The 23,598-nt window shown below is 42.2% G+C and overlaps 1 protein-coding gene across 2 annotated transcripts in view; it reads left to right on the forward strand.

Annotated features, from left to right (window-relative positions):
* The first annotated feature begins 2,496 nt into the window (after positions 1 to 2,496).
* Positions 2,497 to 23,598, forward strand: part of TRIO (trio Rho guanine nucleotide exchange factor) — a 244,848-nt gene continuing 223,746 nt past the window's right edge. For both annotated transcript variants that reach the window (XM_056483314.1, XM_056483315.1), the window contains exon 1: positions 2,497 to 3,192. In XM_056483314.1, the coding sequence (XP_056339289.1) occupies positions 3,078 to 3,192 (115 nt within the window). In that variant the 5' untranslated portion in view covers positions 2,497 to 3,077. The remainder of the gene's footprint in view (positions 3,193 to 23,598) is intronic.

The following is a 23,598-nucleotide window of genomic DNA, read 5'->3' on the forward strand; positions in this document are numbered from 1 at the left end:
ACCATTCCCTAAGGACAGGCTTTCAAATTCACACAATTTTCCAAAATGGGACATTCTCCAAATAGACAATTCACACCTGGCTTGATTTTGTTTGAAGCCTAAAATGACCAGAAACTTAATTTCCTAATGTCAAAATATTAAATCTGGTTTTTGATACCTAAGGTGCATACCTGTGAATTAAATCTGTGTTTTCTTAAAAAGTATTGGGTAACTTTGTCATAATGTCCTTTTCCTATCTTTGTCTTTTTCTTTTAACTTACCCTCCAGTAAATATTGCACCCTGAACGTTAGTATGAACCCTATGTATAGCTATAATCCTTATGAATTGTGCAAAGAATATGAACATTTTTGGCTCTTGAAGGATTTTCTCTAAGGGCCACCTTTGTTGCTGATGAAGAACTCAAATTACAACTAGTTCTTCTCAATCACTTTCACAGTAATAAAAGGCTCCTGTAGTGGGGGACGTGGCTCAGGGCATCCATGTACTAAGAAAAAAAGCAAACCCAGCATCTCTTGCAATTCAGCAGATGGAGGGGACAGAGGAAGGGACAAACTTGAGTCATACAGCCTTCAAAAGTGTTTTGATTAACCTTGCCTTTTTAGCGCCCACTTACAATTTGTACAGTGCACTGGATGAGCAACTAGCTGGAAACGGAAAGTCAGGTGTGTTCAACAACAGATGAAAAGCCTTCTAAAGCTTTTTCCAGAGTTGCATAGTATATTGAAGTCTATTTTTCAAATTTGGAAAACAAGTAATCTCTAGAACTTCTTGCTCTCTAGACACTGAAAGCTGGAATGATGTATTCCTATTTTCTTTACTCATTATATTAATACTTTCCATACACTTACCCAATTTTCTCATATTCTTATGCAGTTTGTTTTTGTTTTTTTTCTTGCCAATGATACAATATCCTATTCCCACCCCTAGGTAAACTCATTGCTTGCTTGGGAACAGCAGCATTTGTCCCATTCATGTTTTTTACTAAGTGGATGGTGCCAGTTAGAAATTCATGTTGCAACCACTTCTGCCAGTGGGACGCTAATTTGGAACTCTTTTCTTTCCCTGCTGTCTGAAATAAAAAACATTTTAAAAAAATCTTTTCAGTCAAAATCAGAAATCTCTTCTCTGTAAGAGAAATTAGAGCAGGCATGGTTGTACAAAAGCTTTTTCATCAAGCTATACGTCTTCAGATCAATACAAACCTTGGGAACCTTGCAGATGACTTCCTCATCATCTGACTGATAAACTACTGTTAGGATTCCCTTAGGACCCGAAAGAAAGACATGAAGCTGTGCCAGGGGAGGTTTAGGTTGGGCATTGGGAAAAGGTTCTTCTCCCAGAAGCTGACCGGGCACTGGAACAGGCTCCCCAGGGAAGTGTTCGTAGCCCACAGCCGGCTGGAGTTGAGGAAGTATTTGGACAATGTTCTCAGGCACATGTGGGATTCTAGAGGTGGTCCTGTGCAGCATCCTACGACGATACTTGTGAGTCATTTCCAACTCAGGATATTCTATGATTCTACGAACCACATTTCTCTTGAACTTACCTTCCTTTTAACACTTAGCAAAGGCTCAGCAGTTCAACTCCTGAAGTTGTACTTCTGCATTTCAAGTGCGCTAACAATTTACTATTTACCACAAGCATTCGAGATGTGTTACTCAGATTCATCCATCTGTGCAACTGCTGTGATTCCTGCTCTGACACCCTCCCCTCAACCTTACCTGGACGCAAACTTATACTGCCTCAGCAGTATAAGGAACGAAGTATAAGTAATGAGGAACAGGATGGTGGTGGACGCGTCGTGAGCTGCTAGCTTATTTGATATGAATTGAACTGGTCCATAGCATAAAATCCTTTGAAGTGTCCCCGTGACGGGAGAAGTAAAAACACCCACAATAGAGACAGCAATGTAACCGGATGCCTTTTAAAGGCACCTTTTCAAGAAATCTGCGCATCCTTTTTCCCCCGTGCCTTGCAGAGGTAAGCCAGGCTCTTTCCGACCTGGGGCAGGGGTCTCTTCCCGAGCACGGCCCCTCAGCGGCCCTGGCGCCCGGGGAGCGGCCGCAGCAGCACGGGGCACGCGCCGCTTCCCACGCTCCCGGGGCGGACCGGCTGGATTATGTTTGGGATTTTTTGGTTTTCCGGACCTCCACTCCGACCTCCGCACACCGGCGAGCTGGCAGTAGGGCGAAGGGCAGCCGGAAGCACCTAAAAAAAACCAACAACCCAACCAAGGAAAAAGAAACCCGAGCACACAGCTCCGCACAGGCGGCCGCGGCTCCGGGAGCCGCCGGGAAGCTCCGGCCCAGCCAGGGGCTGCGGGCTCGGCGGGGCCTGCGCCGCCCGGCCCCGCCCCATCCCGACCGGTGCCGGACGCAGCCGGAGACTCCCGAGCTCCCCCCACTCGCGGCTCCACCGCCCTTGTTCCTCGGGCGGGGACTCGCTTCCTTTCCCGACTCCCCCTTCCCACCCTCCTCCCCTCTCCTCCTCCTCCCCGTCAAGATGGAGGACGGTGCTTGCTGCGGCCACTGGCACCGCGGTGGCTAGGGCAGCTGCTGCTCCTCCGGTTCGCCGCTCGCTCCTTCTAAAAAAAAAAAAAAAAAAAAAAAAAAAGAGAAAAAAAAAAAAAAGGGAAAAGGGAAAAAAAAAAAAAAAAGGCTGGAAACGTTCCTTTTTCCTCCGCCCACCGGCTGCTCGCTGCGCGGACCGCTGGCCCTTCCCATGCCGTCGTCGTCGTCGTCGTCGCCCTCCTCCTCCTCCTCCTCCTGCGATTGTCTGCGCTCCGGCTGCCGCCCGCCCGCCCGCCCGGACTCCCTGCATGCACACGCCGCCTCCTAGGTGGCTGCGGGGGGTGGGCGCTCCCGGAGCTGCCATTCCGCACATACCTTCATGTCCCTGCGCTCGCTGCGGCCGCCCGCCGCCGCCCCGCATCGCTCGCCCACTCCGGCTGCCGCCCTGACGGCCGCTCCCGCCCGGAGGTGAAGCCGGGATCCGCGGAGGGGGCGGCGGGGTCGGCGGCGGGTCTCGCCCGGTGGAGCCAGCGCCGGCGGCACACGCAGCAGCAGCAGCAGCAGCCATGAGCAGCGCCGCTACCGCCACCTCCGCCGCCACCACGGCCGGCAGCGGCGCGGGGGAAGGGGCCGAGGAGGCGGCCAAGGACTCGGCGGACATCGCGGCGTTCTTCCGATCCGGTGAGTGCGGTCCTGTCCTGGGAGAAAGGGGAGGAAAGGCCGGCGGCGAGACCGCGGCTGGAGGTAGAGACGAAAGGTGGCCCTGGGGAAGCGACGTCTTCCCCCTGGAGCCGGGAAAGAAGGCGAGGGCAGCCGGCTTTGTCAGGTGGCCTCGGGGAAGTCTCGCCGCCGGGGCCGCCTCGGCACTGCCCGTCCGTTCCTCGGGGAGGTGGCGGGGAGGAGAGCCGAGCCCCCGTCCCATGCCGGGGACGGCGGGGCTTGGGCACAGCAACTCGCGGGCGGGACGCCACCCTCACCGGCGGAACCGAGGCGTGAAAACGGGGGCGGCGGCGGCGCGGCCCGGCCGGGAGGGTGCGGGGCTGCTGCCGCCCCGGGGCGGTGTCGCCGGTGACAGGTGCGGTTCTGCCTCCCATGCCGGCCCGGTAGCGGGCGCGTTACCGGGGCCGGGCGGCACCACCCAGCGCCGGGCGGACCCGAGTTCCCCGAAAATGTCCCGCCGGGGGTTGCGGGGCGGGAGGCGGGTGGAGGAGCCGCTCCGATCCGGGAAGCCCAGGGTGTCGGAGGGAGGGAAGGGTGAGCGGGGCCGCAGGGAGCCGGTTGTGCCGGCCGGGCCCCCCGGGGAGGCCGGCGAGCAGGCAAGGATGACACCGCTATAAGAGGCACCGCTCCTCTGTGCTGTGCTGCTGGGTGGCGGCACAGGGCAGGGATGGGAGAAGCGGCATGGAAAGTGGACGTTCTGAGGAGAAGCGAAAGAGGCAGACAAAAAGCGAAGCCCGTGTTAAGGGGATGAGGCGGGGCAGCAGCGGCTCTCGGGCGCTGCCGGGCTGGGAAGCCGGGCTCGGCGCGGAGGATCGGGAGGGGAAGGGGGGGAGCCTGTTGACAGGCTGCCGGGATGAAAAAAAATGGAGGCTGCCTTCTCCTTCGGTGTTTACTCTCGGCACGCAACCGGGCGGGGAGGGCGGCTGCGGCCGCCGCCGAGACGCTGTTCCCCGGGGGATAGCGGCGGGGAAGGCAGGACTGCCCGGGCCGCACGGAGCCCTGCCGGCAGCCTGGGCGGCAGCGGGCACGGAGCTCCCCCGGTGCCGGCCGGCTTCCCCCGAGCGGCGGCGGCTCCTCCCCTCCGTCCGCTCCGCCGGCGGCTCCGAGCCCCCCAGGGCACCCCCCGGCCATCGCTCCGGGCGGGGCGGCCGCGCTGGGCTGGGCACTTGCTCCTTCTGGATGCCTAAAAAGAAGCGGTGGGCAAGGAAAATGCAGACTCACCGCTGGAAAGATGAGGGGGTTGGCCGATTTCGTGTGTAAAAAAATAACGATGGCAGTAGTAATAATAGTAGTAAAAGCTGTGTTCATTGGGTTTTTAAGGAAAGTCCGCGAGGGATGTGGGAAACGGCGTAATCAGTGCTGCTTGCGGTCGGTGGTGCTGCTCAGTGTGTTTGGTTTCATGAAGGGGGAAGGAGGAGGTGTGATTTGTAGCAGGCATCCCTGGAGCAGGGCTGGGAGCTGCGGTTGCGTGGATAGAGGGTCCGAACAGGGCTTCATGCTCCCGAGGCGACCTGCTTCACATGGCAGCCATTGAGTGTGAAGCTCCTTGTCAAGATACTGGCCTTGGTGGGTTTTATCGTGGAAGAGGAACTGAGCTTTTTCATTCCCAGGGAGAAATCCCGATGAAAGCCAAATGACAGATTAGAACAGTAGGCTTACACACAGTAGTCTGCCTAATGTAGTTACAGATGGGTGCTTGTGTAGTAATCTTGCAGTTTTGGAAGACCCTGCCAGCTGTATTAATAATCAACTTCCACATTTATGTGTGGGTTGAGGGATGCTACAGCTGGTAAGCTCGTAAGTGGTGCGGTGATGACTTCTGATGCTGATAACTTCTGATAACAAGGAAGTTGCACTGAGCTCAGCCTTGCAGCAGCTGAAAATCTTAAAGCAGTAGAAGGACATGCTTATAAAAAAACTCTTAGAGCATATTTAACAACTGGCATTCTCATTTCCCTGTTTACATGTGGAGGTTATCTGGTTCAGCCTGGGCTCTAACATTCACTGGAAAATGTTCTGGCATCTCTTGTGGATGTTTGGCATCGAGAAGAGCTCTTTGAATTCCACCTCTGTACATGATCCACTCATCTATAAGGAGAGGGTCTATTAAGAGATCTCCGGTTCTTCCCTTTGTTTGAACAACAGGCACATTTTCTTTTCAGTGAAACACAATGGGCTCAGCGATCAATGAACAAGGAAGAAACTTTGTTTGGTGTGCTTAGGAGCAGACAAAATATTTTTCTCTTTACAGAACTTACGATGACAAATGCTTCCTTTTTCCTGTCACTTGCAGAGAATATTAGCAAAGCTATAGCTGTTACTTAAAAGAGATAATGAGTAAAAATGTTGCCATGTTTTCCAGGAGGAAAAAAAGCCCCAACAACAAAAAGCTTGTCCAAACAATCAGTTCTAATCTTGGGTTGGTTAAATTGGTCAGTTGAACTGCCAAGTGGGGTTATTGGCTTTCCTCCTGTCCTTTTGTAAGACTAAGCTTGAAGTAGAATTAAAGTAGCCTGAAGAATGGCGTTTCATTATTTGGAAGATTTTGTTAGGATATTGAACAGCAGCTAGGTTTGTATCACTTGAAATGTGCACATTTCCAGTTCACTTGGGTTATGTAAATGTAAACTCACTCTTGAGTTGTTGGGGAAATAAAGTTGCAGTTGAAATGTGAGGAAAGCAGCTGAACTGGAAGTGAGGTGGTGGTAGTAGGAATGCATAAAGACTGTATGTCTTGAATGTAAATGAGTAATCTCTTTATTAGAATTGGAAGAAATTGAGGTAGCTTATTTTCTGTTTTTCTTATTTTTGGTATCCAAATCTCATTATTTGAAGTTAAAAAAAAGTGAGTACCTTAGAGCTATGAAAAAAAGACTGTTACTGTACGAAAACCCAGTAGTGCAAAGTCTAAGGGGCTGTATAGAATGGCATTAGTACATGTGTTAAGTATACAAGATCTTTTTTTTATGAAAAGGTATTAAGATAAAACTTTTCAAAATGTAGTCTAAGTTTCAGCCTAAAATTCTGTGTACCTGAAAGATCTGGAAGCAGCTGACATGAGCAAAGTTGAATTTGAGGGGGTGCCATCAAATCTTGGCTTACAGGGCAGTAACCATACAGAAGTTTTGTTTGGTTGTTGGTTTAATCTTCATCTTTGCAGCTGTGAGTCCTCAGTACTTTGGGAAGGGGACTCAACTGACATCTTCAGGGTGCAAGAATGAGGGCTCTCTGTTAAGTTTGAATCATGTTATTTTAAGAGTGTTTTCTAAAACCAAGTATTTTTGCTAGTTGAAATTCATGAATTTAGTATTTAGACATAAAGAACAAAACTTTTAAAATCCAAATAAAAGGCATGTTGGTTAAAATGTTAGTAATTAAAGTTACCCTTCAGGGATGGTGGAGATACCTGTGAATACAAAAGGTGACAGAGAAAAAGCACTTCAGTCAACCCTTGGCTAGACAGTGTAGGGGGTGCCTTTATAAACCACTCTGATAAGTCTTCATGGAAAAAAACAACCAACTGATAACTCTTCACAGTTGTGAGATGAAAGTGGATGTAGTTATTTCATGTAAGATACGTTTTTTTTATGAGTAGCCTCTACAAACTGCAGTAACTTCATTCATATATGGACAAATGATACCGTTTTCAAAGCCGTTGAGATTGGTGATGTTTATGTGAACACTTGCACATTCCTAGAAGGAACACAATTTACATACTGAGCAATGGGAAGGGACCCTTTGGAGGAGCAAAAGTGTTTGAAAAACAAAGAGCTCCAAAAGTCTCGTCAATAAGGTGAATAATGACCAGGCCTTGCCAGGTCTAAATTGAATATGATTGTTAATTGTACTTCATCCCTTGATAAGGGAAAACAAAAAAGTGGAAAACCTAATCTACACAGGTGGCAGCAGTCCTTTCTCAGGAGATGAATGTGAGTCTGGAGGAGGTGGGTGTTCCAAGCAGGGAGTTCAGTGTGCCACCTCTCTCAAGGTGAAGTTAGAGAACAGGCTGGTAGCCAGAATAGCTTTAAATAGCACCTGGTTCTAATGTTGTACACTTAGTGTATCCTGCTTGTGCATGTGTTTCTTAATGTAAGCTTAATGATAAGACAGTTTAAACTTTTGTTTGAGATATGTGTGTTTTAAGTACCAAAATGGAAATGTGATTATTTTAGGAAAACAGAATGCTGAGATTTGTTGTGGTTGTGGACATTTGAAGACTTCTGCAAGTGCTAGTAACCTGAGACTTGGATCAGTCTGGGTTCAACTAAGTCTGCCGATACACTCACTGATAGTTGCTTGAATAGTTGAGACTTTAGAAGAAGTATTAATGAGTGTCATGAAAAGATGATTTATTTTCTTCTTTTTCTCTTAATAATGATCTTGTTGTTTCCTTAGTTTTTATGAACATCTCTTAATACTGTAAAGATAAAAGCCAGCATTTAGAAATGTATTATTTCAGGTTTACAAGGAGGACTTATGTTTTATTTCTTCCTGATTATATTGCTTTATACGCTGTTGCCTTGCTTGCTTTATATTAGTGTCCTGTGTGATAGTGACTGGGATAGCTGACTGCATGTATTAGACAGCATTAAATATACTAGCATAGTGGAGAAAGTCTTCTAGGAAGAGGGAGAGAGGCTTGGGAAAAATTACATGGTAAAGAGAAGGCAAGCATTTTATTAAGAGGCAGCAGGCTTTTTCAAGAATACTATTAATAAAAACACACTCTCATTTAGATCATGGGCAAAATAGCTTTCAAGGTAGGCATCAAGTGAAAAACAAGCCAAATTTCTATCTGAAAACCATGAAGTAGAACACACTGTCTATAAAGATAGGTGAATCTTCTTAGGAAGGCACTCTCTCCTGGTGATGTGTAGTAGGTGCCTTACAACAGAGAAGGTAGTCAGAGCTGTGGTTGTTGCTTGGTGTGACAGTTGGAGCAGCTACAGAGCAGTTACAAGTGTCTAACAGAAATCATCTAATAGTGAAGCCAAAAGTGAAGTTTTGCCAGGCAGCACTGATGGTAGCTCACATGACAGCTCCCTGCTGTCCTCTGCAAGAACTGGTTCTTGATCCTGTGGCAGTCAGGAGCTGAGGTGTGTTTTAAGAATTGATGAGCATGAAGAGGATGTAAAGTATAAAACAAGTTGTCCAATCTTTCATGTGACTTAGAGTGATAACAACATTGGTATTAAAAAATAACCACAACAAAAATTTAGTGTTGTGTAAACATTTCAAGAATCTGTTACTTTGGTCTTTGAGTTGCCTTAGTAAATGAGAAGGTTGCAGCAGTGTTGCTGTCATTTGTGCCGGTTGACCTGGGCTGAAGAAGAAGTGGGCTCTTTTGTGAAGGTTTGATCCAATTCCAGAAGTATCCATTTTAATAGGATGGTTGAAGCAGGATGGTGTGTGTGTGTGTGTAAATGATATTTTGAAAAACACCATAGAAAAATGTCACAGCTTGATAATTTCTGATGAGCATACGCAGAGCAAAAATAACTGCAGAAACAATGAAGTTACAATGGCGAAGTTAGGCTGGGAAATAGCATTGTTGAATTGACATTCCCTGGAACAATGAAGATGAGGATAGAGAGCTTCAGTGTGAAATGCAGCAGCTGTTGTGGAATTTGGCTTAGTGTAAAACAGCCAAGCTAATCTGTGGATAGCAAGGATAGATCAAGTTAGAGGTTAGGGTGTGTTTGAAACAGTTGGAGGCAGAAGTCGTGAATATTTCTAAGAGAGGACAGAGAATTACTTGTAACATCTGTGATAGCTGGCAGTTGATAAACTAAATGCACATTTGGAGTGGAAGGTAGATGGGAGTTAGAGAAAAGCCAGGTCCGTTCTTGGAAGGAGCACATTTGAGCTGTCATGAAGTGCTGATGTGCTCAGAAAGGAGCTGACAGAAGTAGGAGGAGACTTGGTACAGCTGAGGCTTTCATCAGTTGCAGAGCTTGGTCACTGTGTAGAAGATGGGTAGCAAATGTTTTTTTATAAAGTAGTTTGTCTGCAGTTAAACGTGTCCTACAGCAACCTAACACAAACAGGTGTGAATTTCAGCCTGAAATATCATATGACTTCCAAAAGCTTTTGCATGTAAAATCACTATCTAGGTAATTAAAATCTGAAGAAAAACTGGAAAGACTTTCCTTGCCCCAATATAAAGAGAAAATGTTCTTGTTTCTCTACTCCTTTTCATTTGAAAAGAAAAACTAATTCCAGTGTCAAAAAATGCTTAGGTGCAGGTTTCTGGGCCACTTTAATAGGGTGAAACTGCCTTGTGATATTTGGTCTGCATCTTGAAGAAGGAGGTAAGATCACTGAAATAGCTATTCCTGGTCAGCAAAAGTGTTAACCTAGTAAAGACACATTGCAATTTTGGAAATGCAGCAGTGGATGAAGGAAAATGGATGATAATTTTAAAGAGAACAGGAGAAACGATTTTTTCTGCTTGATATTGGTAAGAACCAAATTTAATCTTTAAAAAAAAAGGCTATGAGGTAAAAAAAACCCCACGAAGGTCACAGCAGGCTATTTTAATTTAATGACTAAGATGGTTACATCTATTTGTTGTTCTCATGAAGAAATTTGCCTGATTTGGAGAAGGATCTTTGTTTAACTTAACATTTTTCTCGGCGCAGTAAAATTGAAAAGTAGACTACTGGTGAAGTAATACTGATGATCTGCAAAGCTGAGTCATATTCCTTCAGGAAGGATACTGCTGTTTTGAGAAAACAGATCACTTACCCAGTAGTGAGGAGGAGGAATTGAAATGACAGGGAACAACTCAAGTGCTTTTAGCAGTAGACACTACAGTACATTAAAGCATCTGATTTTCAGCCTCTCGAGTGGGCTGTTGTATGGATACACAAAGAGGAGGGTCATAAATGAGTTGTGTCCACAAAGTTTCACAAAACAGCCTGAGTGACAAGACTGTGCTTAAAAGATACAAAGCCCATTCCAATGGTTTCTCTGCCTAACTGTGCATTTGTTTAAAAAATAGGGTTGTTTTTCAAGACTGTTGAGTAGAGTCTTCTGAAATCATTTAGTCAAATTTGTTTAATCTCCCGTGTTACTGCCTTGCGTAAGTGGCAGTAGCACTGTTTCATATAAACAACTGCAAATATGTAACAAGTTTTCCTACTGTACAGTGCTGAACTATGTCTTTTGCTGGTACTTCTGAATATGGTATTTTGTAATCTGGACCTTACCAAACAACTGAAATAGGCATTAGTGTTTTATAATCATGGTGGGAAGAGAAAGCAATATGTCAGGGGTTTACTTTATGTTTTGTACTGTAGATGTAGTATAGTGTGCTTGGATAATTCCCACAAATCTGTGCAAGAGTCAGGATGATGTTATTGGCATGAGTCTGAGATTCAGCAAGGTTTGTTTTACTCATGTGCATGAGGATACATGTGTGCATGTATACACTGTCAAACTAAATATTCCACGTAGCTTCAAAAAGTTGAGTTTGAATGACAAATCTCTTTGTTAAAAAGTTGGAGAAAGTATTCTGGGTAGATGGTGCTGAATGGGGCTATTGTGAGTAATCCCAATGCATTCTAGCAATCTGTGAAACTACCTGGAGCTTAATTACTCATGTTTTCTTGTAGTCTTAGTGTATGTATAAGCAGTAATAGTTATTCCTGAGGTGTCTGTAGATGGTGTAAACAAGCAGTAGTGATTTTTGTGGTTAGATCTGTACATAACTGCTTAGCAATTAGAGTCTGAGGATCCGGGGTTATAGTGAAGTGAGATTTCCTAAGTGCTAAAAATCAACAGGAAAATATACTACAGAAAGATAGGGTTCACGGGGACCTATCAGGTAAATACCTACTTGTTTTTATTTATTCTGTACCTCACTTATTGCATAAAAGAGTGATTCAAAATCCAAAACTTTTAGGCTTTATACAGAATTTCTACATTTTTGTGGTAATTTTGTGGAAACCTTCAGCCTTATGAAATACTTTATCAAGGCATTTGGTCAAAGGCTATTCACTAAGGTTTGTGATGGTCACATAGCTGGTTAATAATTTTGAGGCCATCAAACAACAAAAAATGTTGTTGATGAAATTTCATGAAAGCAGAAGTGTTAGAAGTCTTGGGGACTGCTTGTTTTCAGAGCACAAACAGATGTTAATGTTGGGATGAAATCAGGTGACACTTCTTAAAGTGTGTCCTAGGTAATTAGGGGCATCCCAAGAAGTAAATTAGACTAAATGGAATGTTTAAACACCAAATATTATATGGCTAACCTCCTATGCTGCACAGTGAACTTTACTGTATCCATTGTGTAGTCTTGGCTGTACAGTGTTGGATATTATTTTCTACTTCAATTTCCAAGTGTTTATCATGCCACTAACTTCTGGGCATGTTGGGTTAAGCAGCATTGAGTACAAAGATGATACCATTTTCTGAGATCATAAAAATACTCCACCTTCTTCTAAAAACTTTAGGCCAAGGTTGAAGTGTCTTTGCCCTTTGTAATTTTCCTATTCCTTGAATTCCAGACGTATGCAGCTGAAAGCACAGAAAAATAATGTAGAAAACTGTCAACAAATTAAGGTGAATTGAAATACAAATTGCTTGGATTTTCCTGTTCTTTGCAGAAGTCGATAGGACATAGTATGTTGAACATCAGACTTAAGAAGATGCCAAACCCTATCTTTAGAGACCTCTTTCTGTCTTCACTTATAGAGTAATAAAGTAGCATATCTTTTGTCTGCGTAAGAAACTGAATAACCACTGTTGTTTACTTTTTTATATAAAGCTTTACTGTCAAAACTTTTATCCTTGTCTTAATTTATTTGCTTTATTAATATTAGTCAACAACTTAATTTTGGTTGACACTGTGCATAGGATTGGTCCTAAAAGAATGGAAATGGAACAGCTCAGTAGTAGCTTATGGTCTTTACATATCTTGAAGTCTCATTTCCTGTGTCTGAAGTAGTTGTTTTCTGCACTTGAAGATAGTTGTTAGGCTTGAATTCGCCATAATTTGCAAAGTTCAAAGAAGAAATCAATGCTGGGCATTGCTTTACTGACAGGGTATCATGTGAACCGGCCTTCTGTAAGGACAACAGAGGCAAGCCAAACAAAAATTTATTAGGACAGTTTCCACCTTTTCAGATGGAAAGATGATAATGACTTATCTAATGGCTTGTTGGTTGGTGTTGTGTTTTAGAAATGGTGTTCCTCTCACTCTGCTTCCTCACTCCTCCTCCTCTGTATTCCCGATGGCAGGATGGAGAGGAGAATTGGAGGCAGAAGAGGTAAAGATGATGGGTTAAGATAAGAGCAATTTACTGGGAGCAGTAATGAGATAAGAAAACAGACAGTGATTAACATAATGTACAAGAAAATAAATATTATTGCTCACCTCCTGTGGAAGCCCCCGACATCCCTGACTGCTCCCTTGGCCACGCTGCCCCATCTCGGGAATGTACCCTTGCTCTTGGAAAGTGACATGAACTGGTACTCTGGGTTCTAATTGTCTCCACTCCAGGCCAGAACCAGGACATTGGCTTGTTAATGCTCTACATTAAATGAATAAAGAAATAGAAACTAAGATACTGGTTTCTCCACATGTAGTGGAAGGCTGTCTTTGGAAGAATAACAAGGAATTATACTTGACTGAGTTTCTTGCCTTGGTGGCTGAGCAGAAAGTTGCAAAACTGAACTTTATTTTTGTCCCCATTTTGGGAAGATTCTGCTGTTTGTCTGTTGAATTACCAAGGCAGGAGACCCAAGTCAAGCCTGCTTACAGAATGTGATAAAATAGGGTTTGTCTCATGATCCTTGTAGGGTTTAGCTGTGACATGCTTTAACCCGTTGGTGCGGAAGGAGCAATATCTTTTCTAGTACAGCGTGGGGATTGGAGTCAAATTTGCCTATGCTTAACTCAGAACAAGGGTGTAATTCAGCCAACAATAACCACTCGGCGTGTGTGTGTGTGTGTGTGTTAACTTTTTTTTTTAAGCTTGGAATCAGATGCATCCTACCCTAGCCAAAGGGAAACATTTTAGAAGCTCTGACGCATTTACACAGATGAAGGAAGGAAATGTCCAAAAGAGTCAAAAGCTAAAAATAGATCAGTTTACTGAGCTGAACTCTGGGTTGGAATCGACAAACTAAATATAAATCTGAATTTGAACCTTTGTGCCTTACATAACTGAGTGGTATAACCCCTTTTGGATAACGCTGCTTTTTTTCTTCCAAGCAACTTTATAGTAGACAGCTTCAGAGGAAAACTTATATCAAGCTTTGTGAGTTTGCTTTGCAGTGCTTTAAATAGACAGCACTGAGAAGTCTGATTCTTTCTTGATGATTATTGTTACAGCATAGTTTAACTCCCTGGAAAAGTGGATTGTGGGTTGTGTGGGTGGTTTTTTGTTTGTTTTGAAGAACTTCTCAGTGGAAATGATATCTCTGGACTCTACTGAACAGAAGCTTAAAACCAGTAGCAATTGGAACCAGTAGCTGTGAGGTTAAAAAAGGGGTGTAATTTTTTTTCCCAACTTTTTCAAGAAGCCGTAAATTTGCCTCTGTCATACCTGTATATAGAAAGGAATGAACCAGGATAATCTGGACAGTTAAGAATGGCTGTTTGGCTGTCTAAAAGGGTTTGCTCTCTGCCTTGCCACAAATCGAAGTTTTGAAGCTGTCAGCTTTCCTTTGAGGTAAAGAAAAGTAAACTTGTTTGAGTGTGTAAAATTTGTGTAATGGGAAAATATATAGGAAAAACTGTTAATATGTGCGAGTTTTGTAGATTACTGTTGTTAGGTGACTCCTTGATAGGTGACTGTGGTAGTGCCATGAAAATGGAGATAAGCAAACTTTCTTTCTTCCTTGAGTAACAGTGTACATTTTGTAGATAACTGGTGGAAACCAATGCAATACTGCTAACTAAAAACTGGCCTTTTCCACTGTGTTGAAGCAGGGATGGTGCAGTTAAATCTCTGTGGTTTAGCATTTGCTAACTGCCAGTGGAGGGTGTTTCTTTCATAATGCTATACCTAATTCGAAAACTTTGCATTGGAGAAGTGAAATACATATATTAATGCATTGACTAAGAAAAATAAATGTTACCATTTACAAATATAGTATGTAATAGGATATTATGGGTAGAAATGGTGATATTGATTAGATTAATTTCAAGCAGTAACTCTTCATCCCATCACTCCCACAAGAACTGAGGGTTAGCTTTTTTACTCAATACCTTTCCTTTTTTTACTGTATCATTTGCTGTGGAATATTTGCATGGCAGATGTATAAATAGTTGTGCTCTTATTTGCTTTATGTTTTTGTTTGGTTTTCCAGCGGAGCCTGGAATGGAGAATGTTTGTTTGTTTTTACAAGGTTGTTTTTAAAAAAAATTTGGAGTCTTTGATTACTAAAAATAGTATTTGTTCCAAGCAGCAGTTTATCTGTTACAGCAATGAACAGTTTGTAGCAAAAGGACCTGACTACCTACTGTCATGGTTATATACCAATATTAAATTTAAATTTGGCAATCTAAACTTTTTCTTAATGGAAGATCTTGTTATATAACAAAAATCCTGTGTTTAAAATCTCATATTTTTCCAGAATATGCTTTTGGAATGGATTTATCCATGTTGTGGTCTCTGCTGTGTTAACCCACTGTTAGGAAGTTAAAGCTGTAAAACCCTTTTGCAAGAGCACTTGGTTAACTAGGTGGCTGTGCAGCCTGTGGTGTTTCTGCTTGTAGGCAAGTTCATGAGCGGGATGGGACTTGTAGTTCATGTCCACTGAGGCAACCTGAGTGTGCTCAGAGAGCAAGAAGGTGCTGCTCTCCATAATGCTGTATAGGTCTCTGGGCAGTAAAAAGAAGTGGCAGAACCCTGTGTTTGATTGTGGTAAGCAAGGATGGATATACCTCGATACTCGGGTGGAAAAAAGTGCAGTCTTTAAATTGTCTGGGTTGCGAGAGCTCAATTCCCTCTGTGCATATGCTGAAGCTTTGTTATGTGTTGATACAGCAGCAAATGAGAGCAGGGGTTTTTGTGGTCTTGAGCAGCCAACATAGTGTCTTAGGCCTTAATTTATTTCTTTGTGAAGTGTTTTTACTACTTGGGGTAGGAATCTCACTCCCACTTGTCTCCTTTGCTAATACTTTGGGCTCTGGCTCCTGTTCTGACTTGAGAAGTGGAATACAAAATCTTCAGGTTTGAAGATTTCTTCCTAGTTTAATGAGACTTGTTTAACCACGAGAGAGGTGAATGTTAGAGGAGGGATAGGCATCTTTTTCCAAGTGGCTTTTCACTGTCTTAATTATTGTCTCTGCTTCTGTGATCCCTTCTTTTGTTCCTTTTCTTCAATAAATAAGACAGAGGTCCAGCAGACAATAAGCTCAATCATGAGGCATCAGTGTTCGTCTCTACAGGAGGTCCATTATCTGCACAAGGATAAGTAGAGGGTCCGGTGGAAAAGCCCTGCAGAGTTTGAGGAATACAGCATGTGTGCTGTGCTGACAAATAAGGGTTGCATGGGCAGCTTTAATGCTGCTTTACCTAGTTTTTGAATCCTCTTTGTGGCAATTTCAAACACACCCGGTCCTATCTGTATTGAGTCATTGTTTAGAGTTTAGGTAAAGTTTTCATTAAGTGCCTTAGTGGATGATAGTAGATGGCATTGGTTTTATCAGGTGACACTGGTTACTATGTTAGCTCAGAGGTATTTTTGGGAGTAAAAATACATTAATTCACGGTAACATATTAAAAAAGGCAGATGTATAAGCTGCTTTGCTAGACAGGTATATTGAGGACAAATTAGGTACTTTACTACTTTTTTTAAAACTTTTTTTTTTTTTTTTTTTTTAAATAGACCCAAATACATTCTAATGTTCAATTTTTTAGGGATTGATTTTTGTCACTTGAGCATCATGTTAGTTCTGCCATGGTAATAAAAGTTAAATGAAGCAAGGTGTAAAAATTATCAAATGCCAAGGAGGAGAAAGGAAGCAAATGATGTATTTTCCTTTCACAAGCAATAGATAATTAAGATTGAAAAGACAAAATATGTTCTCAGGTGAGGAAAGCTTTCCACAGCATAATAGGCTAGGATTTACATGCAAAACACCTGTGGAAGAATATATGACACTAAATGACTTAATTGGAAGTTCATAGTGATAAGTGACCTAAATTATTGCACTCTTTATTTTGCCTGTTATGTGGACTGAAATTGCTGCTTTAATAAGAAACTTTCTGAACTGAACTGTCATGTAACCTCCAAGAAAGGACCCAAAAGGAGATAAAGGGGTGCCTCTTCACATAATGTGAGAGAGTTATAATGTTGCTACGTACAAGCTGCATTCCTGCTGCTTTGTGGAATAGAAATTGACTGAATATGTCAAATAACTGTTCCATGTCAAGCTAAATATCATAATGGAATGAAATGTATTCCTTATTGAAAGGTGACTGGTAGAGAGCTAATTATCAGAAACAAAATAACCCTGTATCTCCCTAATGGAGTTGGATGTCAAAGGTGACAAACATCTGAAAATGTTGGAGTTATGTTTGAAATGTCAATATTTATTGGTTTCCAAGTCCTGTGTTAGGGGTTGGTTAGATTTGAGCAGCACACAGTGTAAAGGCAGTATTACCAGCCACATTTAAACCAAGAATAAATTAAGTATATTTAAGTGGTGCATTTCTCATCCAGGCATCAATTCTTTTTTTTGCAGAAAATTTGAGAATAAAGCTAGGATTCAAGTCAATATCTGTTTATATTGCAATGTTTATATTGCACTGTTGATATTGGGGGAACAGGAGGGAGAAGCAAGTAAAACAGTTGCTTGTTCTGGAGACCAGTCAAGCAATCTAACAAGTGAGGCAGGGACATCTGTGTGAATTGCTGAGCTTGTAGTAGTTGAAGTACAGTTCTGGAGAATAAGCTCTGCTATTCTTGTCTTGGTTCTGCCCAGATATATTCAAGTTTGGCACTGATATGAGATGTGATCTTTGAGAATGCAGCAAAAGCTGGCTGGGGGCAGACAGGAATATATCTGAGACAATGAAGGATGAAAGAGAAAATCAGGGAAGAAAGTAACTGACAGAATTAAGGCAGAGGGTCAGTTTGCTTACAGGAATACTGGAAATCACCACACTACCTATCTGCTGCAAAAGCTGCTCTTTCTGATGTGGTTAAGGTCTTATACTGAAACAGAACTAACAGTTCAATTAATGGACACAGGCAGATTAATAGATGTAAGGGAGCCTGAATTTTCACAGGCCATTTGACAGAAATGTACTGTTTCCCTGAAGCAACCACCAATTTCAGGGCCAAAAGGAAGCCTTTCTTTTTTTAAAGCACAGAACCAGAGGGACAGGCCTAGGCAGAATAATGGGAGATAATGGATATGTGATGCAGAAGACTTGGGATTGGAAGTGCAGTGAGGTCATGAAGAGAGCTGACCCTTGAAAGGAACGTAAAGGTGGGTTGCATTTTTATGTACCCCGCTGCTCAGATGTTTGCTTTACAGGGATAATGTGCTCAAATCAGAGACAAGCTGTTAATAGTCCCTGCCCTAGATAGGTCTAATGTTTTTTTATTCCCTGAGGAAAAGATCAAGAAAATGGAAAGGAACTTGAATAGAATTCCTTAATTTTGTAATACAAAGTACAACCTTGATGACACAACTCAAGAAAAAGTCACTGTTAACAATATTGACCTTAAAATTGCCTTTTTTCTTACACTCTTCCTCAAATTCCTGCCACTCGCAGTAGAAACCTATTACTTGAGTTTCTGTGGAAAGAGCAGCTTAGTTGTGCCAGAGGGTCACTGACAGTGTTAGGTCCACAAGGACCCCAGCAGATAAACACGTTTGTGGTTAGTCCCCTTGCTCCCTCTGATCTGCCAGCTCTGCTGCAGAAGATATGTGTACTAGGCCGTACTGATCTCAAGAGATTTGCTGAACTTTATCTCTAAGTAATCGTCTTGTGTTCAGATGAGATTACTAATCACACTTTTTAATTAATGAAATGTCACAGCTATAGGAAAATAAAGCTATTTGGAAATGGTGGTTATTTTGTTGATAGTTTTCCCTGCTTAAGGAGGTTCAATCAAAACTTCCTGCAGTGGCAAAGGTATGCTGTCGAGGGAAAACAAATTGACTGATTTCAGGCTGACTTTTCCCCAGGTACTTTTTGTTTGTGGTCAAAAGTTGAAGTAGTTAGAGATGTGAAGCATAAATTTTATATTAAACCTTTAAAAAGACAGCCAAATCACCTAAATTTTGATTGTTGCCTCCTAGTAAAGTATGTTGAAGGAAAAGCTGACATTATTATTGTAAAGATATGTTTCCAAAAAGAGCAGTTCATATAACTGAAGAACTGAAGCAGAGTTAAGAAAGAGCTAACTTGAGTTTACTCCTTTGGCTAACAGTAATTTTAAAGTTAACATATTCTGAAATGTTGCTTTGACAGCAATCTTGGATTTAATTCTGCGGTATGCAATTAGAATTGTCATTCCCTGTGATATTTAAAATGCTGCCTTGAGTTTAGCTCAGAAAGTGAATATGGTTGAGTGTTTTTTCAAATGACATCTACTTCAGTAGTTGCTATGTGTGCAGTTTATCTAGTGTTAACAGCATTCAAGTGTCTAAAATTAGGAATATATTGCTGTAAGAAATAAGCAAACCACAACCCATACGCTTCGCTCATTGCCTTAAATTTAAGCATAGCGTTACTACTGGGTGCCTTGCTTTTGTGATTGGTTTGGTTAGAGTTCTGAGTCCATTGGAAGTATTTTGGCCCATGTCTTAGAGGTAAAATAAAAATTGATACTGTCACACTTCAAGCTGGTGGAGGGAATTGTTAGCCAAATGTATGAAACTGGTAACTGGCCAACAGCTTGAAAATGGTTCTGAATTAATGGGATAAGTTTATAAAGATATCTCTGTAGTAATGTGGTAATTTTATATTTTCCTTCGAAATTGGCCTTGCCAAAGGGAGGCTTTATGATGACATCTGATAAAGGTAGAAGTGGAAAAAATGGTTAGTGGAATGGATAGACAAGTAAAAAGAGGCTTGCGTTTATGTACTGCTGAAAAAAATAGACTTAAAAATCATGTAATAGAGCAGCCATACTGACTGGGCTGAAGCAACAGAAGGAACAGATGAATGAGGTCAGTAACTTGTTGCAGAACGCAAAGTTTTAAACAGGACCAGAGAAGTCCTTAAGATTATGCTCTTAGGCTTAGACAGAAAACGTGGAAATAAATACTCTTGCACCCTTGCTGTTCCCAGTGCTTCTCTCTGTCAACATGTCTAAGTTGTGGTTGTTTCTAAGGCTAGAAATGGTTAGTTAATGTACAGAGTTAGTTAAGTTGTACAGAGACTTGCTGTCTGATAGTACTGCACTTTTTCTGTCACTGGATATCTGTAGTTATTTTCCTAGTCCCTGACCTTTTAGAGCTGGTGTGAAAGTTTTTTTCCTGAAGTAACGGCTGCATGGTGAAGTTTACTGTGCTCAGAACAGGGAATCTCTGGTCTGACTGGCTCCTGTGTGTTGGAGAGAGTTAAATGTAGGCTATACAACTTGAATTCCTGAGAAGGAGGTCGTACGTGTTTCTTTGAAACATTGGCTCTGCCTTACCCTCTAGCTTTCAGAGACATACCTGAATATAGACTCAATTAAATTCCTGTCCTTTAATGAGGTCCTTTTCTTAATGCGTAGCTGATATACTTGGAACATCAGGACATCGGTCAGGATCCAAAATTAATTGCCTCTTGGGGATGCATAGTGCCATGTGGGCATCTGAAAGAGCAGTGTCTCTTTCAAAAGCCTTCTGGAATGGTCAGCTTTGAAAATGAGGTACACCCTTATTATATTAAGGAAGGTATTTGGGTCTTGAATCCTGCTTAACATTTTCACTTTGTGACAACAAAAGCAAATAAGTATTTTGTCTGTGGAAGATGGCACAAGTTGAAAGAGGAGAGCCATAACTTCCTTACTTGCTGCCTTCTTGTATTCTCCCTCCCTTCCACCAGCCGCCAAATGTGGGAGGCCAAAGCTCAAGCCTGGCATAAAGGGAGGAGGGCATCTCATTCCCAAACCAGTCACTAATGCGTCACAGTAGAACAGTATTGTTTTCACGTGGCTAAGGCCCTGTTCTTTCCTTTGTATTGAATTCCTTCCTGTTTAAGAACATTGTCTTTAAAGTACACTAATGTCAGCTTGAATGCTAGGAACTTTTGCTTATTGCTGCAGTATCTGTATTAATTAGTTGGTGCAGCTGTTTCAAGTAGGAAAAATCAGAAGGAGTTAGGGAGGCATTGGCTGTGGGACAGCAAGTGTGCTTGTTAGCAGAGCTGCTAAGGCATGCTAGCTGCATGTGGAGGTGGAAGAAGGCAGAACGAAGGAGGAGTTTGAAACTCAGCTTGCCTTTGTATGCTAAACAGGAGAGGAGGATCCAACAGTTGGGCAGAACCATGCTATATGACATGGATCCAAACATACAGCTGTCAATTAAATATCTCAGAATCTCAAATAAGTAACCAATGGGTGTTAAGTCACTTGGTGCACCTTTCATGGCCTCTCACGCTGTATCAATTAATAGAGAAGATTAAGCTCCATTTGCTCAATGAAAGGAAACATGTAATTTTCAGTAATGCTTGAGCTGTATGTTTCTGTGACTTGAACTTCAAAAACAAAAGTGGAGGTAGCTATTCTACATGTTCTGTCTGACTAATTCCTGTGAATTGTATTGGACTCGTTGTGGGCAAGCAGGGAAGAGAGAACGCTGCATTTTTTTCAATAATTGTGTAATTAAATTCATTGATGGTAGGCCAAGAATACTGATCACAAGGGTTGGTGCTGAATCAGAAGGAATACTTTAAATGGCGCTCTGTTAAACAGAGACATAATTGCCCTCTCTTTCCCCTTCTTGGCTTATTGGATGGCTGAATTGCTCATTTCATACATGACTTTGAGTATGACTGGAGCTGTGAATCAGTGTTTGTTGGAGTTTTGCATCTGGCTTATATTCTGACTTCCCTTTTATGAGCTGGAGAGGCTGCCTCTGTTATTACTGTGTAGTGAAAATCCTCTTAAACTCTCCTTCTCGTGAGTGGGTGAAAATGTTTGCCAAACACACGAATCAATAATTGCTTATTTGCCTCAGTGCTCCTTTTCAAAAGCTTCACTGTCCTTTTCTGTGTTTGCACAGATAATCGATGTCTGTCCCCACATGATAATTAACAGGGATAGATAACTTAGGGGCCCTTCCTTTACAAAGTCATCCTACAACTGTGCCTCCCTGAAACCTCTTATTCCATTTTTGACCTTTTGTCAAGGCTTTCATTGAAATGGCAATAGCTTGTATGCAGTGAGAAAGACTTGATTATTTTAGTTAAAGGTGTTTGCTGGTTTACCATGCTGCTGAAATGCCTGGAGCTCTGTGTAGGACTAAAAGAATAAGTAAACTGTTGGAAGGCTATTGAAAACAAAATAATTCTGTTGTCTCAATATGAGGAAAAACACTGCATGTAGCTTGACCTGGTAAGTTTTCATAAACAAGAAGCTGGCTTTTTAATGGTCTTGTCTAACATGTCCATTTTGTTCTGCAGTTGCTAACTGAAATTGAAAATTAAAATTAAGGAAAAATAACCTTCATGATTACCGTTTTCCCTTGGGAACTGCTTCAATTGTGGCTTTCTCATGAGAGAAACTGTGGCTTCCTTTCTATTTCTGTGGCATGAAAATTCAGATTTGTGTAGCCTGTTTCTAAAGTTGAGAATATTCTAGATGCCGGTTTCAGAAGATACAAACAATTTCCAGGTGCCTGCAATTTGAGGAAGTCTCTAGCTGATTTAGATTGCCATCTTGATGTGACCTTTGTCAAAAATAACCACAGTTAAGTAGTACATGTACAAACTGTCTATGCAGAGTAAGGAAAATACAAAACAATCTGTTTTAATGGATGAGATTTGTTTGCTGTTTTATATTTGCATTTTGTAGTGAGAAGGCAAGCTTTTAAAACTGTCTGTTATACTTTGTTTGCTATTCAGGTCAGTGGCTTCTTAGTCCACTGGAGGACTGCAAGATAGACTTGAGGTGTTCACACTATTCCAAATCAGTGGGGCTCCCTGTCACTGGGTGACTTGTTTCGTTCCAGTGCTTGACTTTGTCATCCTTTGAAAAACTACTCTCGCTGCCATAGTTTAGGCCACTGAAAATGGTTTTTTTTCGTACCACAATTAACATTAGCTGGATTATAACACAAAGCTTCAAACTGTATTGCTCCACAGCTCAAATGAATGATAGATGCAATGCCTGTACCTGCCTAAACCTTAAAGTATGTTCAGATTGTTTGCATTTCAGTGATATGATCTAATGGCAACCAAATTTCTTCAGTGGACAAAAAGTAGGGGAGAGCAGCGCTCTCTCTCTCTCATTCCATAGGCCTAAAACTGCACAGAATCTGTTTGGTTATCTAGAGCCTCCTAATGGAAACAGCCATTTAGTTCAGATCAAAGTATTCTTTTGGAGTGCATCTCTTGATTGTCCCATTTCACAGTTCTTTGTTTGATGTGAAGCATTTCAGGCACACAAATAGAATTCCTTTCAAATGAAATTTAAAGGAATTACATATACCAATTACAAATAGCTATTAAGTCCACAGAACCAGACAACAGCCAGTCAAAAGTAAAACTTCATTCAAAATACATAGTTTGGCCACTGAGGTTTCTGCAGTAGGATTTTGCTGTATTGACCCTCTTCTGTTGCACTGTGCACCAAGCTCAAGTGTAGACTTAACCAAAGAGGGTCAGCAGCTAGGTCCTGAAACTCAGCAAATGCTCTAATGAGGTAACTAAGATCCAATAGTGCCAGAGTTAATTTACTGTGTGAAATAAATCACTTCATCTAAAGAAGAGGATTGTGCTTCAGAAACCTTTCTCAGGATACAAATAGTCCCAAGACTGCAAGGCCATGGAGAGGCTGAAGGAATGGAGGAGATGGCTACTTGAGTTACAGGTGTGAGATGAAGGGCTGGTATTACATGTAGCACAGCAGCTGTTGCATTTGTGTTTTCTCCTGGGGCAAGGCATTTAGGTTACCTTTCAGTACCACCCTAATGCTGGTCTCAGTTTTGATTGGGACCTGTGTCTACTTGTGAAGAATTCTGTGTGTTTAAAAAGCACAAGTTCATCACTCCTGCTCTAGAGACACGTATTTGAGGTTCCTCTCTGCCACATTCAACCAAATGGATGGTGTTTTCTTCCTCCACACATTCACTCCTAGGGAAAAAACATGGTTCAGATGTGAATGGGATGATAACCATACAAGTCCTGCTCTTGTGTTGGAGACTGCGAGATATTTCAATGTCGAGCTGCATAAAGCCAA

Source organism: Oenanthe melanoleuca, chromosome 2 (assembly GCF_029582105.1).
Source record: "Oenanthe melanoleuca isolate GR-GAL-2019-014 chromosome 2, OMel1.0, whole genome shotgun sequence".
In the NCBI taxonomy this organism is placed as follows: domain Eukaryota; kingdom Metazoa; phylum Chordata; class Aves; order Passeriformes; family Muscicapidae; genus Oenanthe; species Oenanthe melanoleuca.